This window comes from Typopeltis vanoorti, chromosome 4 (genome assembly GCF_054136105.1).
Source record: "Typopeltis vanoorti isolate ZY-2024b chromosome 4, IOZ_Tvanoo_1.0, whole genome shotgun sequence".
Lineage (NCBI taxonomy): Eukaryota > Metazoa > Arthropoda > Arachnida > Uropygi > Thelyphonidae > Typopeltis > Typopeltis vanoorti.
This window is the reverse complement of record NC_143552.1, coordinates 37,812,326-37,829,817: the sequence shown is the minus strand read 5'-3', so window position 1 is coordinate 37,829,817 and position 17,492 is coordinate 37,812,326. Positions and strand designations below refer to the sequence as shown.

Here is a 17,492-nt window from a genome sequence, read left to right as displayed (position 1 = left end):
ATCTCATTTATATGCTTCTGTATCGGAAATTATTTGTATACACCTTCCATGTTTCAGATAACGCCTTAGAATCATTTTAAAACAAAATTTGCAATAGTTTTGTATTTTTTAGTTAATGCGATATCCGATCCAACTTACGTAACGGAATATGCATAAATAAAAACGTAAATATTTGTTTTTCGTCAAAGTTTTCAAAGTTACCATTTGTGTTGTGATTTAATTGATTAGTCAATAATAGCGGAGCCTTATTGAGTGTCGAATCCAAATCCTGCGTAAACCTCAAAATCAGGTTTTTGTCCACTTGCTGAAATTCAAATTCAGCAGTCATGAACCAAACAATTATAATTACATTTCAAAAGTTATAGAACGAGGCAATAATTATTAAATTTAATTTTTCGTATTTAATTCGAAGTCGCTTTATATTTGCCGTTTATTTTTTTATTATTAATTTATTTAAGCTTATTATCTCATGCATCGAAAAACTTAACGTATAAGGAGGCTTTGTGTTGCCTATCTTATGAGCCACCGAACTAAACTAACTCTTGACTAGGCAGAGTAGACAGTGCTTACTCTTACAAGGCCTATAAGTTCGCGATGTAAGTTCAGATTTTTTTCCCCCCACCATTACAGAGTGTAGGGAGAAAGTAGTTTGTTTAATCATTCATCGGGCGCGTAATAAAAGCGGAAAGTTCATGAACTTCGTCTTGTGTACAAATTCCTTCGTCTGGTTCAGTTAATAAACGAAAGAATTGACGTTATCTCAACAGTCGTTTATTCTTGCTCATGTTTCCATCCTCCCCTCCTCTCTCTCACGATTAGTTTCCTCAAGATATTCACGTGCGGAGGAAATATCGCCTTCACGTGCACGTCTTAAGAACATTTCCGTTGAAATTTAATATCACCTTACCCCGTAGCGAACGGTGAAACGCACTTTACCTGTCAGTTTTTCGGGTCTCTGCAGGGTACTAGCAATGAGCCGGAAGGGCGAACTTCTTCCTTTGGCGTTCACTGCAAACAGAACCAAACGCAGAACTTTTCCGCTGGGCAAACCAGTAACGACAAACTGCGGTTGAAATGATGTGAGGTTTCCTCTCAAGCGATCTACTCCTTCTTCATATACTTCCAAGATAAAAGTCTGCACCAGCCCGCCGTTGTAGCCTTCCGTACACTCCACGTGTAAGGAATCTTCCGTATAATTTAAAACAGAACAGTTATGGAGACTTTCGGGTGGACCTGGAAATAAAATTAAATAAATAAAAAATGGGGAAATTTTAAGAGGTTAACATTAAAAATTAAACTAGTTACGGATTATTTTTTCCGCTAAAATTTAACTACTCATTTGGATTTCGACATTTAAAATTTGAAACATTAAAAAAAAAAACTTAGATGCTTACAGTGAACAATTAAGAGTTAAAAATACTGGGCCACAAGTAATTAGCATCTTGGGAAGCTAAGACCTATATATGAGAATATTTATCATGCATTTATGTTTTAAAGGCAAGCCATATGTAATGAATTAAACTTGACATTTTTGTGTGATGGAAAACATTAAGACACCGTTGACAAAATTCTTTGAAACAAGTCACTTGGCAAATGAAATTTTCATCCTTGAAAACACAGAATACTTTATTTTGAATTAAAGTATCGCAATGATCAAAACCAAAACTCTGAGTACTTTTCTGTTTCGCTGTGTTAAAATGGAAATAAAACAAAATACACGAAGATACAAATTCGAGTTATTCGAAAAGGAATTCTTAATAAATATCGAATATTACTAGACGTAAATATAGCGTTTCAAGAAATAAAATAACATAAAAAATAAATAAATAGGTTTAATAATTAAATTCGATATGAAATGAGAAATGCCAATCGGACATTGGTTATTAGCTACTCTAGTTTTTTTTTATTTTTTAATCTTCTCGAAACTCTGTCACCTTCTTTTCTACAGAGTTTTATTAATATACTTGAATGGGTTATTAGTTATTTAAATGAGATCGGCACAAGTTGTACGATAAACGTAACCTTCATAAAAGGAATATATACGATTAAAAAAATTCAAAACTGAAGGAAGCATTTAATAAAATTCATTAATGTATAATAATTAAATGGAAATTAGGAGTCGCGAGTGCGTCCGCATTGTAGGATGCATAAACATGGACTTACATATTGACGTACACATTGCAGTTGTGTATTGTGTACTACCTCTTGCTTTTTTGTCCCTAGAACAGGATTACTGGATTATATACAGTGATCCAGAAGTCGCGCACCTCAAAGTTGAAGTTTGAGCAACATCAAAGTGTTTCGATTCTAATTATTCGTTTCTCTTATAGATGGCACCCTAGGACTATTGTGCACTATCGTGTAATCTATCAGCCCCGTGTCGGGTATACTGGGTCAAAGAGAAATGGTAATTTCCCCGGAGAAACGAGTTGTTATTTTGGTATGTTATTTTACCTGTCGATTTTAAACAAATGTTTTGGAGGAGTTTCGTCAGAAGTATTCCGACTCTGTTGTTCCTCAAATTTCAACATTTACAATAATAATCAAACGCTTTCGGGAAACCGAATCAGTTGCAAACAAACAGAAGCATGGAAAACCTTCCAGAACCACCAGTGAAAGCTTCGTCCATACCATGTTCACTCAGTTTAGAGCTACTGGATAAGGAAAAACGTATTGTGTATTGTAGGTGGTTTCGATTATTTGTTGAAGAAAATAGAGGAACGAGCTGGACAATGTTTTCTTCAGTGACAAAGCGTGGTTCCATCTAAATGGATATATCAGTAGCCAAAATAACGAAATTGAACAGTACACTGTACCAAAACATCATCACTCAGTTCGTGGTTCTCCTTGAGTTTTAAGAACGTGATTGCTGTTTTCAGCAGGATGGTGGCACTTGCCACACATCAAATGGAACAATGAAATTTTTTCAAGAGTTTTTTGATGACAGACTGATTTCTAAAGGACTTCCCCCCCCCCCAAAAAAAGGTCGCCAAATTTGTTACCTCTAGATTTCTTCTTATGGAGTTACCTGAAAGGTAAGGAGCATAAAAATAATCCTCACAGAATTGATGAACTGAATCAATCAGAGCAGTCAATAATTCTGCTTCGAAGCGTTGCCTCCAAGTTAATAAAAGGTCATGTGCCTAAGTCAATAACGAGGCGGTCATTTGAACATTTGCTTCAGTAATGTTATTTTTATTTTTGCCTTTGTAAAGATACGATTATAAGCTTTGTATGCAACAATTTAGTTCTATAAAATTTGTAACTAATATTGAAAAATGTAAGTTTATTTCATTATGAGAGCGACTTTTGGATCATCCCGTGTGCGTATGTGTGTGCGCGCGACTACCTTAGACAACCACGCTAACAAAAAAAAAAAAAGTTTACAACCAAAATGTTGTATGATATTATCATAAAAATAGATTTATTTAAATAAATATAAAAAAGAGGCGAAAAATGAAAGCATATCAATGGGAATATAGCAACGTCTGTTTCATATTATAAATATAGTACGAGGCTCATCTGATATTTTTATTTTATTTTCTAGCACTTAGATGGTAGGCTTCAGCTGTTTTTGGAATTTTCTCGGTGTGTCCCTTCACGAATATAAAGCTAACCTTCAGAGACTTTTGTTACTAGCATATTAGTTGGACAGAAAATATGAAGTGGATAATTTGGTGTTCATGCCATCGTTATGTTAATGAAACTATGTCAACTCGCTAAGGTTAATAATAAGAAGAACGAAAATATGTTTTCAACAAACTACTGATGTTTCATCTCAGGGAAAGATAGTGAAAGTGGCTGTATGAACTATGCTATATGAGCAATAAGATAAGCGATCTCTAGATAGCTTACGTACTTGGGCAATAGTTTTACAACCCTAAAGAGGCAAAGAAGACTATGAAGAGAGTAAATCGGATCTGATGCTGTATAATAGACAGCTAAACTCAAATTCAATTGAAGAATTCTTATACATATTTCTCAAGCCTAGAATAAATTCGAACAAGTCATCTCAAGAGCTGTGAGTTTTTAATCTTAATGTGTCAGGCATGTTTGTGAATATTGTTAAGTGGTAAATTTTCTTAAGTTTACTTCAAGTATACTTCTCTTGTTCGAAAGATAATAAAAAAATTAAATTAAGGTAACTTGACTTGAATCAGGCTATGAAACACAGCATGCACACCAGACTGTTCTCAAGAATATTTGTCTAAGTTATAATTATCCTTCGGCCAAGGGTGTGTTCTATCACCCCTCCTTTTCATAATATTTATGGACTGGATTGATAGGCACAGCCGAGGCAGTGAGTGTGTCAGAATTGGAAGATGTAGCATTGGACGTCTGTTTTTTGCAGATGACCTAGTTCTGCTTAGCTCTTCCACAGATAACCTCCAGCGGACCCTGGGTAGGTTTGTAGCTGTTTGTGCAGAAGCTGGAATGAAGATCAGTGTAGCCAAAACTGAAACTTTTGTGGTCTCAAGACAACCATCCCAGTGCACTTCACATGTGAGTGGAGTCCCACTGAGGCAGGTGGAGAAGTTTAAATACCTTGGGTCCAATATTCACGAGTGATGTAAAGTGGGACGTAGAGCTATATATTCGGATTGGCTCAGCAAGCGCAATATTGCGGGAGCTTGGCGGTTCGGCAGTATTGAGGCGGGAGTTAACCAGAAGGCAAAGCTGGCTATCTTCAATACAGTATGTCCCGATCCTCACCTATGGTCATAAAAGTTGGGTAATGGCTGAAAAAATGCGAACACGAATCCAAGCGGCTGAAATGAGGTTCTTTCGAGGGGTTGCGGGGCTGACAAAACTCGACAGAGTCAGATGCTCTGCAATTCGGGAAACCCTCAATACTCAACCGTTGTTTCTCCGTGTTGAGAGATCACAGTTACATTGGTACGGGCACCTGGTCAGAATGCCACAAGAAAGGCTCCCTCAGCAGGCCCTCTTTGACAAGCCAGAGGGTGGGAGGCCAAGTAGAAGGCCAAGGACTCACTGGATAGATTATATCCAAAACCTTGGGTGGACACGTTAGGGAATCCCACCAGAACACCTGAGCTTAGTGGCGGAGGATCGTGACCATTGGGAGTTCCTCTTGCAGCTGTTGCCCCCACAATCCAATTAGGAAAGGTAGGCCTTGAAGATGTATGTATAATTATACTGCCTCGAACCTATATGCATCAACCAAACCAATATGATATTATTACTCCGGTAAGAATAATTTCATCAGTTCCTTAAATAGCATTAAAATAAGTGGACCAGGAAGGCTTGTTATAATTACATTAACTATATCTTCGATTGCAATATGATGAATTAACACAAACAGATGCAAGCGAATTTCAATTGAAATTAACTAAAATACTAAGGTTCATCAAAATCTCAAAGCCCACGCAGGTAACATATTATTAATAAAACTAATAAATCATAATTTTACAAATAAAGATTAAAAGTGATTAGGCATATTAAAAATCATACCATTTAATAATATTTTGGATACAAACCTTCTTCTGAATAGAAACGTTACATATTGAAGTTTTGTTATCTGCTGGATCACTCGAGCAGATAGTGTTCCAGCTCGTCAACTAACAGGCTATAGTCCTAATTCCAATGTGGCATGGATGCTGGTGAATGGGTTTACATTTAGACGATTTGTTTTTGTCTAGTGCCTGAAAACATCCACTTGTTGTCAGGCGCTAGGCAAACGTTCCTTCAGGCATTTGTTGGAGGTCTTGAATATGTTGATAGCTTGAAAATATATTATGTTTAGTCTCTGGTGCGGGACTTCAGAACTTGAAATCCATCACCTATTCAAGGCTAATAAACAAGTTATAGGGTAGCAAATCTTCGTGAATATGATTCACATAAAAAGTTCATGAAATATTATCCGTCAAAAGGAATAGACGGAACTCCTTAAATTCTAACTTTTTTTTTTTTTTTGAAATCTAGAAACAGAAGATCTCAGCTCTTAGTCATCATCGAAACTGAGAAGCATATGGCTATGAATGATTTTTAGGCATCTGTGAAACTCTGTGTTAGAGAACTACCCTTCTTTGATCTTAAAACTCGCATTATTCTCTAAAATAGAGTAAGTTCTGGTTGATTTTTTTTCTGAGATGCAGAGTTTTCAAGTCTGGCTTTTCTATTCCAAATTACCAGTGGGAAAAACCAATTTGCCTGTGCCAGAGATCAACTAACTCACAACAGGCTGAAAAAAAAAAATAAAGATCTATTTTCTCTTCTTTCCTATTTTCTTTTCTTGAAACAATGTTTATCTGTAATAGAACCACAGCGCCGTCTCTCTTTTCTGTCGATAGATCTAACGATTGATATGACAAACATCCCTTCAAGAAAGACCTCCAGAACACTAACTTTGAATCAGATTGATGCAGTTATATAACGTTGATGATGAATTTGTGAAAATAATCATTTTATCCTCCAATATCAAGTCAAACATTTTCATTATTGATTAATCCATTATTATTTAATCACTATTTAAGTTAAGCTGAAAACTAAACAAAAACAATAATAATAGTAAAAATGAATGAAAACAATTATCTGTCGAATATTCCTAATTAAATGACGTAAATAGACGTGTAAAACGTCATTTGTCTTCAATACCTTGGTTCAGTTCCCTTGTGTTAGAAGCGAAACATAAAATCAGCTTTTAAACTAAAGGGTGAGCCGATCAATACGAGGGTCGTATACATTTTTCCTGTTGATACCTTGGATTTCGCGTTCCACATGAAGTTTCCGAATTTAGAATGTTAAAACTAATAAATGGAAGGTACTATAATGAAGACCAGATAGTGAAATTTTTATCTCTTACCTTGAATGTTTTGATCTTTACCATCCCAAATTAAATTCAAGTGCTAAGCATCAAGTTATCTGATGTGTATTATCTTCATTATGAAATGAAATTCATGTCATGCACTTTCTAGTGTTATGATGAATATTTTATATAATATAAAGCACTATGTATGACCCCTTTCCTCCTTCTCTACTGTAATATGGCGTTTAAACATGTACTTACATTTTGTAAAGAAAATATATCGTATATCATACTGGATTAACTGCGAAAGCCTAATCAGCACCCAAGAGTAGCAGAAGGTATGGATGATGTTGTGAAGCGTATAGATTGTTAATGCACCAAGGGCAAAAGTGTATTTACACGTACTGTTTACACACGTATTATATATCATTTAAAGCGTCTATGCAGATTTTCACAAACGATAAAAATCGTATTAAAAGCGTTGGTTAAAAAATGAAAAATTAATTAAAAGCAAACTAATAAACACCCATTCTCAAATACATGAAATTTTTCCTCCTAAGACCTGAATTCAAAATCTGGGAAGCAGAATTTCATTATCTGCATCTTCCTTTAATTAATTCTTCACTCATTTAGTTAAACAATAGGTTTTTTTCAAGGTCGGTGGAAAATGAAGCCGTAGACAGATTACAATAATTAAAAAGCGCACTATCCGTTGCACATTCAGATGAGTAAATTATCACTTATCTCATAAACAAAATAACTCGTATGTTAAAAAAAAAGAAAGAAAAAAGAACCAAGCCCTGACAACGATTTTGATCAGTGGCATTTCTTGTTGCTGATGTTTTGTTAATGAAATTTCTGAAGGGCATTTCCTTTCACAGGTAATACCAACAGTGACCATTTCTAAACTGCAGTCATCCATCTGCTTTCTCAGGTATATTACAATAGTAGCCGAAGAACGGTTCAAAATCGTTCAAAAAATATGACAGAGAGCGGCATTGTACATTATTTTTCCTTCTGTACAACCAACTCTATCCATACTCGTCCAGTCCTGACGAAATTCTCACAGATGGAGCAAGGAAACTACGACGTTCAAAATTAGATTCGAAAGCTGTTTAAAGATGCTAACTTATATGAAATATGCTTCTGCTTCGACTCTTTTTTCAGTGTTGACGCAGAAACATATTATCCATTTGTTTCATATTATAATTTAAATGAATTATAATTAAAATTAACGGCAGATTTAAAATTTGTTACATTGATCGATCATGACTTTCTGAAATGCATCGTTATATATTTATTGGTGCATGGAAAGCTCCATCTTAGATAAATAAATTTGGTTGATATGTTGCGAAAATTTTCTTTCATGCTTTTCAATAAGATATGAAGTCTGCTGAATATTACATACAAACTGACAGTCTGTATATAATATTCAGCAACACGAATTAGTATCTCATACAATTCGTCACGTTCTATTAATGTTTATTCTGCAAAATGATCTCATTATGTTTATAGACGATCTAGCAGATATATCGCGTACTAATAAGGTAGTAACGCGTTGAGTAAATTATACAAGTGCTACCCGCAGTGGACAACCTACCACACTCACCGACGTGACCGTAGGATGCTAAGAAGGATAATATGTAAAAACCGCCATTCATAGGCTGACACGTTGAATGTGGAGTTCCGGGCATCGATTGGAATCAAAAGAATTCAGAACTGAGGCTCACATTGGTTTCCACCCGAGGACCGCAATATGGAAGTACCACATTACCCGAATCAACATGCAGCGTTGTTTTCAGTGGTGTAAAGAGTGCGTACAGTGGAAGCTCGGAAAGCTGTGTTATGGAACGATGAATTATGCTCCACCCTCTCCCGAGCAGATACGGGTGGGACGTGGGTGGGGGAAGCCCGGTGAACGTCTCTTATCGGAGTGCCTAACCTCGGATCTCATTTTGTGGTGCTACGAAAATTGAACTCCGAGAAGTATTTGAACATTCTGGATAATGCAATTCTTCCTACTTTGTGGCTTTTCTAGGGAACTGAGAATTGTCTTGCTGAAAATTTCTTTAAGCAAGACAATGCACCGTGTCATAAGGCTACCTGCCTGGTTTTTGTACATAAACGCCACCAAACTTCGACTGGCCTCCACAGAGCCCTGATCTCAACCTTATTGAACATCTGCGGGATAAAGTGGAGCCTCGACGGAGGTCAAGAGATGTCCGCCTCACAACAATCAGATCTCATTACAAGCCTACAGGAAGAATGGTCCAAAATTGCCATTGATCGCTAACGTATGCTTCTGGAATGCTCCTTAGAATTGCTGCAGTTATCGCAGGGAAAGACTGTCCTACACCTTATTAAGACATCTACAGCTTATGGATACCATGGCTGTTTGTTCTTCACACTATGTTCGTTGACTTCATAGGCAATATGTGTGTGTGTAGATAGATATATTCTTATTATCATTATTCCTTCCCACCTCTTTTTACCTTGCAGTGTCGAGGAGTTTTCTGTATTTAACCGTATCGAGGATAAGGTGGTTAACCCTATGCCTCCCGTTGTGTCCTATGTCTGTAGATGTGTATTCCTGGGCCGGTTTGCTTGTGCTGGGGACGAAAAGCCCTAGTTTCGGTGAAAAAAAATCCCCCGGCATCCGTAAGAGGCCGACTAACTCACCTTTAGTAGAAAGAGGCCAGATAAAGGTTCCTCGCGTCACTGACGGGAATGGAATCCAGGTATTTCCAACCAAAGTGATTCGTTTATACTGACTGAGCTACGGAGGATAATGTGTGTGTGTGTGTGTGTGTGTGTGTGTGTGTAAAGCAACTTGGAGATTTTGATTGTTTACAGACATACCTACAGTAGTTAGTTATCATTTTTTTTTCTGTTCTAAATGAAATGAAAAAAGTGTAAATATTTTAAACTAATTTACGCATAAATGCTATGGAAAACGAAAGGAGTAGTCTCAAGGCACGCGTTTATTGAGAATGGAGAGATACAAAGATTTCCTCTCAGACAGAATGTATAACCTACTGATTTACGACTAAGCCTACAAGCAACAGCTTGGATGTTTCAGAACTATGCAGAGGCATAGAGGAAAAGGATTACAAAATAATCAGTTTAAACTATCGAATATTTCGAATAACGCTCGCTGTATACAGAATATAATCCAAATGCTTTCAGGAAAGCATGAATTTAGGTATTAACTTCCTCTAAGCTGTGTAACTCTTTAAGTAATGTGATCCTCACGCCATCTGCATTTTAATACGGGCTACCATCTCTTAAAAAAAATTAAATAAAATAACAATTTTATTGGTTTTAAAATATCCTGAGCTTCATATCATCTGTTATCATTCATTTCCCTTTTGGTAAGCCCTTTAGGAATTACAGCAGTTCTATATAATTGCTTAATTTGGTTTGTATCATATTATCATGAACATCTTTGTACAATTTAAGACTTAATTGTTCAGTCTTGCCAATTTCGGAGATTTTTAATGTATCACAATGGATACCCAGAACGATGATCAAGTATTGCATTTTTTCCTGAACGAATTTTTAACACAGATTCTTAAGATTTCCACTCCAATGGAAACGATTGCAATAACAGATTCTTAAGACAATAGAATCAACAACGTTTATAAGAAAACAAATTTAATATTTTTGTTTGAAATCACTGAAAATAGCACAAGCGTTAGTTTCAAAAATCATATATAAATTCTCTTCAAGACGATCCAAACCATCAATAAATATAAAGGGAGGAAAAAGCGTTACTTCTTTATCAGGGGAATTACAAGAAATGTACTCAAGAATAGTTACAAAGAATTCATCAAATAATTTTTCATTCCAGATGATAAAATTACTTAGTGACAATTATCTAAACTAATTTATATGATAATTCAGATCGTGTCTTAATTCTGTTACACTAACAAACGAAGATCTCGGGAGAATTCTCCGGATAAAGGTGAAAACGCCTAAGGAATCCATTTTCGTTCTAAAGGGACAGCAATTAAAACGGCACAAGTTTAAACATTTACACGATTCTATCAAGATATAAAACACTTAGCGCAGAATGGTTAGATATTGATATTTCAAATTTTTCTGAATTTTAGCATGACAGTTGAATAATCTTTCATAAGGGAAGCATACATACCTAATCTATCTTTATATCTGTATATAAATAGAAATGTGATCCTTGTTCAAATATATTTCTGATCATGCGTAACTTGCATCCGATTCGAATATTGAGACTTCGACTGGGGAAGTGAAATAGTATTTATTTTTAATTATACCAAAAGGACTAAACCAATTTATGTGTGAATGTCATATCTATAAGTCTGTGTATTCCTTTTTGCTGATATAAACATGGAATTGTCCGAAAGAAAAATGCTATCTACATTTGAGATCTGGCCAACTGATCTTCAGTTAAAAATCCTAAATCTTTCTCATGTCCGGCATTTTAATGACCAAGTTCTTCACGCTGTTATAGAGACGTACCAAACCAACATAGTGTCCTTAACTGACTTTACCAACCTTATCATGGGAAAAAAAATATTCTACAATTATTTTGCATTCTTGCCCTACATGCAAAGGTTTTTTCTCTTACTGGAAAGATAAAAGCGAGAGATACTTATTGTTTTCGCTTTCTAATTTGAAATGATACAGTAAAAAGGTCATACTATTTGCCAAAGGACATATTTGTATAATAAGGTCGTTGATAATTTTTTCAACAGCTTTAATATTCTAAGGTTTTTTTTTTTTAAGACGTGCTATTGAAAACTTCAAAAGTTATTATTAAAGATCCGAGAAAAGTTTCTAAGCCTACTTTGAAAAACACTTTTTTTTTCCCACGAAGTGAGAACGTTATATGTTGTTTATATGACTTTTCTTCGACACCGATATTTGGTTAAAAACGAACAGGCATCGATGTGAAGAGGCGTTTCCTTACGTATGCCTCCTCGGGAATTTTGGTTGCAATACGAGATGCGACATTATTTTAAACTAAACCACTAAAGTTCAAAGTACTTAGGACAGCGACGAGGAATTGCTGGAAGCGGTATAGTTACAGACCAATTTTAGTAAAGCAGTTTATGCCTTCTAGGTGATGGTGACCCACTTTAGTAACATTTGTCGTATGTCACCGAAGACCTAAAGGACTTGGGAATACGTTCTTTGTAGATGCCATGCGTCCCTTCCAATTGCAGGCAGGAAGACAAACGTCTCCATTATTACTGCAGTCTTCCGATTGATATTCTTCATGCAGCGAATTCTAATTTGTTTGAAATAAGGAAATTTCAAACAAATTAGAATCATCCACGACGTTTGAATCTCTACGATCTTTTCAATTTCCTCCAAGAATTATCCCAATCTTCTAAAATCAACTGATCAAACAATATTAAGACATCAAAAGGTCTTTAAAAGTTTTATTGAATGGCTTCTTTGCGCAATGTCAAACATGTCGGTGAGATGCAGCAAAGAAAATGATTGGGTTCTCTCTTTCATTATTGACAAAGAATCTTTCAATAACATATTTCTGTTACTATGAATAAATGTGACTACGCAAAGTCAGCGATCCCAATGATCATAAATATTTCTGTTACTTAAGATGTTATTCCGAAATTCTTAATTCACGTATGAATATTCAGAGAACTGTTTAGCAGGAATGAAATTGCTAATCAAGAGCTATGAATAGCTGTGATGAAACTTAAGAAATTTATCTTTCCTATTTTGAAATAGTAAAGAGCTTAAAATTCTTTTACATAGCGTTTATTATAGTTACGTATGTTCTCTAAAATATATAAGCTAGACATGAATTGCAGAAGTTGAACTGCAATTAGTGGAATTAATATTGAGTAATCTTAAGACAAGATATTAATATGTAGTATTTGCCAGTAGCTCGCGATTGAACATCAGCTACTGACAGTATCTCTTTGTTGAAGATAAAATATCCTCAATAGTCAATTTCAATCAACTGCAGAATCGACTGAAGAGTTTGATTGAACCAAATATATTAAAGTAAGAAAATTGAGTCCGTGATATTTTAGAAAAGGATTAAACAACATTTCCAAATGCACTAAAAAGGAAATAAAAGCAACACTCGCTTGTATTTTTACTAGAATAATTATAATTAAAAATCGGCGCAAATGTGAAGAGTAAACTCCAACTAGATGAATAAGCACTTAAAAGAGACAACTTTGGTATATTACACGTCTCGGAATTAGCAGTCACTTCTGAAAATAAATACATTTAAAATTTAAAAGTTATTGTCAAATAAATTAATTTAAGATACTTCTTGTACTGATAAATGTACTTCAAATGAACCGTTCAATTTTGTATTTTGTCTCTGGTGCAATTTACCACGAAACTACATCCAGAAGGAACCCCTGGTTCGCATTTAGTTTGAAGAGTATGACTTGTATTCCTTGAGAAATACATAAGATGAGAGATTTTTCCAGAGCGCAGCAGTAGAAACGATGAACGAGGGAAGGAATTCAACTGTGAAAGAGTGTTGAGTTGATGCACGTATTTCAATGGGCTTAACAGAGGATGGAGGAATTATTCCAGCTCAGATGAACATTAGCAGTAGAAGTATTTGTAGAAGATGCAAGCAGGAAACTGAATGACTGCGTTAGAGTGGGTTGAGTAAGAGATGGCTCATTAATCAACCTAATTGTCCTCTTCTCTACTTAGTAAAGTATTTTTAGGGATCATTAGGGACATCATCCCAAATGCGAGAGTAGCCTTCAGTGGTAGAGAGGATTTGTATCCAGTTAATAGCTGTTCAGAGGTAAAATAACGCCTTGAGCGAGCATTTTTTTTCAGGAAAAAAATCGGTTCTTCGCAACCTCTGAAATCTGATGTAGCGTTATTCAGTTTCTTTAGAGTCGTAGTAATTAGTTAATCAGAGAAAGAACGCCAATGTGTTTTAGCCCAACCTACTTATATTTCAGTCCTGCTACATTGGTAATCTCTTTGGTGGCACAATTCTGATAAAATAGGGAAAATGATATTATGAGGAGAATTTGAGACCGTGTGACATTTTTATTATCTATTTGCTAATTGTTATTACAATTAGTAAGAAAATCCCTCCACCTCCATAAGAAACCAGAAAACTTACCTTCAGTTGAGTTAGCTGATTTCTTATTGAGGAAGTAGGATTTTCATGCTGTAAACTCAGGTTTTAATTCTCGCATAACAGGCAAGTCAAGCAAAGGACATACATACTAAAATGCATGCATGCATACATACGTAGGCACTTGTTCTTCAACTGGAAGCGAAAAAGGCTGTTTCGTACAATTTAGAGAATGTGAAGAGCTTTTTAACTAATGTTGAATTTTCCTGTTGCAAACGGAAGTGATGGTGTTTTTCTTTTTTCCCTTTTGGTGAAGTAACACCAGTTTCCTCATCAAAGCAAATAAACTAGCCAGAGAACAAATGCAATTGACAGACATAATTTTCATGGCTGAGATCTCAGTTATAATAGAAAATACTCTATATTCGTAATTAAGCCTTAACGAAAACTGAACATAATGAACATAAATAAAAAATATCTGAATAGGGACATGATTGCACAACATTCTGCTAGCGAAGGAAAAAAAAAAAAAAAAAAAAAAAAAAAACGAGGTTTAAAAATGGCTTTAAACGCACACTTCATACTGTATTTATTTTTGAAGGCAATATTATAAATGTAAGTTCCTGTGGCGCACTTCCCTGGATTGAGTATTTCTTTCACCCTTTTTACACTATTTGTTTTTCTATTTTCGAGGAGTTTTCTCAGTTAGTTGTGTAGGAACTAGGCAATGCTTTGCAGAACTGTATTGTAGCTCTTATGACTAGTCCAGTATTTAAAAGCGCAAATGTCAGGTTTGGGCTGTAATAAAGCCTTAGCTAAAGTAAGGCTCACTGCTTCAATGGAATGGCTTATCTCGGGAACAAGCGAATCAAGAAAATCACTGCAAATAAATCCGGATGAGACAATGAACATGTGGAATTATGAAAATTAATGCAAGAATATAGCAGATTAAGTAAATAAATACTGAAAATGGGCACCTAATATTTCTAAATAAAACTAAAATATGAAATGAACTAAAAATATTATTTAGTTCATTTATAATGTGCATTAGAGTAGTGAGAATATTGTATTCTATAAGCGATAAAATGAGCAATATACTACCAGTTTTTTTACATGAGCCTTTTGAATCTGAAAATCTGAAAACATGTATCTGAAAATCAATAAAATGAGAACTGCAATAATAAAACTAAAGAAAGAAGCAAGACTTCAATATGGGAGCTTATATTTAAAAATTAAACTCAGATCATTACCAAAAATGCTTAAACAATAATCTGAATTTAGATATCAAAATGAAATCCTTGTACACTCACTCTTCGCAAATTCAGCGAATATACTTTAGTCATGCGGTGCCAATGCTTCGTTTTATTTAGCAGTGCACCACACATAGTTTGTGCATATATCATCTCGATGCATTGCAAATTTGGTATCCGTTAGCGAAATATCTACCAAAGAAGCCACCTTAAATATTATGCATCGTGACGATATTGCTCTACCGAATTTGAAATCCAAGAATCTGGTTTATTCAACACATCAAATATTTAATAAATCTTTATCGATTGAGGATCTTATTGCATCTGACTTGAACGATCCTCAACGGAGATGTAAGTAGCCAAATTTAAATTACTTCCACCTCCAAGGTAATGTGATTCCGACTCACCATTTGCTGGTAGAGGATAAAATTTCAAAACCTGCAAACTTTCTCAGGATTACCGAGAGTTTTATGTAGATTCTCTGTTAATAAGATGGAGTCGTTTTCTTTTTCTCCTGAAACACGATAAAGAAAAAATATATAAACATGAAAAACTTAATGTAAGAAAGCGAGAAGTGAAGATATTTCGCTTTTATTACTTTTTTTTTTTCATTTAGAGTTAATCATAAAAATCATTATCGAAGTAAATATTATGGTTTAACGAAGAATTTGAGAAAATAAGTACCTTATAGTTGATGTATTGGATTAACAGTAGCGCCTTCGATTACAAATATTTGTTATCTTTAAAGTACCTGATTATAATTTTATAATCATACATGATTATAAAATTAGAGATAAATATTACGACACGGTTTTAGAGACGACTGACCGACTGTCAACTACTCGGAGACGAACTTACGGACTTTGGATGTGGCGCTATATCCTAGGTCCTAGGATGCTATATCAATTTTGTAAATGGTATTATCAATTACTAGAAATGTTCAAACCGCTCGATAACTGAAGTATGCAGAACGATGTATTCACTCAAGCAAATGAAAATCATCTAAAGATCTATAAATAAAAAAAGCATTTGTTTTCTACCTAAAGACTTTCAGAGATATTGGTGTCAGAGTAGGATTCAAACCTAACAGTTGTTTCTTTTCAGTATAGATTCGGACGTTTTGGTTGCAGTACGTCTGTGAAGAAGAACACCGGCGGGAAGTCATTTTTTTTATTTTTTTGAATTCAATGTTTTCTATGTTATTACAGTTTTACAAGAGATCTAGGCGCTGTCGACACGATAATGGAACCTATCGGTAGTGCAGGTATAACTGTGGCACATAGTTTGAAGAAAATTATATGGAAAACTTAACTGGCCTGCTAGTTCCGAATTCATACGATTGTGGGAAGAACTGGAACGTTGGGTGCGACCCAGACCAATTGTTTGCATCCAACAACGCTCACGGTGAACAGAGAATGTTCAAAAATACCTGACTGATGGAGAGCATGCATAGCAGCGTGATCAGGTTCAGAGGAAAGCCAACACGCCATTGAAATATGTGCAATTTAGTTTTTTTTTTTTTTATTAAATATAGTGGCGCTGCAATACTTATTTCAGATTAGATGTACAAATATATCAATCTATATATTCAAACTGGTTTCTGCTGCTTGTGTTTTTGGGATTTGGTCCATTTTTACAACTGGCGTCGATTTTGCATACAACTGATTTCATTATTGCAGTGATGTAGTATAGCAAATATTTTCAAAAATATCGAGTATAATTTTATTGGTTATAAAGAACCAGGTAAACAGACAAAAGGCTAAATAAAAATCGAAAATGACATTTTAAAAGAAGTGAATGGGCAAGATATTATTCTTGGCTCGATATTGCTGGTCTGAGCTATGGTTACGGTTATACTTTTTTGTATTACTCATGACTTAATCTTCTTTCGTGGAAATTCGTGTCGTGATCTTTATTGATCGCTAACTTGGCTATCATGGACTGTGCTGTTAGGAAAAAACTATGCTTTGCTTGTGTTTCTGCATTGTCTTTCTACACTGAAGTCACGTATAGAGGCGGTTCACAGCTGCAAAGGAAATTGTAAACTTCCGCCCTGTAAGTTAGCGATTGAGGAGGTGAATTTGAAGTTCATTTATTGAGTTTCAGTAATATGTTTGAAAAAAAAAAAAAAGTAATATAAAGCGGAAATAGTTGGAATATGGTGATTATTGTTATTAATGTTTTATGTGTCTTACAGATTATGACCTATCTGGTATAATATACCATAAATCCTTGGTAAACACGTTTTCTCCTCTCTCTCTCTCTCTCGGAGACAGAATGCTTACAAAGGAAATGATAATTATTTACATTTTTTCCCGTTCGTTCTTGACGTTAAATCTTTTTGAATGATTATCCCTACATAAATTCCAAATTCGTTATAGTATAATCATTGATGTTATAG

General features: G+C 34.9%; 1 protein-coding gene across 5 annotated transcripts in view; it reads right to left on the bottom strand.

The window, feature by feature from the left end:
• The window catches only part of LOC150107233 (protein turtle-like), a 374,905-nt gene that overhangs the window by 40,037 nt on the left and 317,376 nt on the right, over positions 1-17,492 (bottom strand). For all 5 annotated transcript variants that reach the window (XR_016548181.1, XM_090391086.1, XM_090391087.1 and 2 more), the window contains exon 8: positions 937-1,233. Coding sequence is in view for 4 of the 5 variants with exons in the window: in XM_090391086.1 (XP_090247212.1) it covers positions 937-1,233 (297 nt within the window). In the remaining variant the exon portion in view is untranslated. The remainder of the gene's footprint in view (positions 1-936; positions 1,234-17,492) is intronic.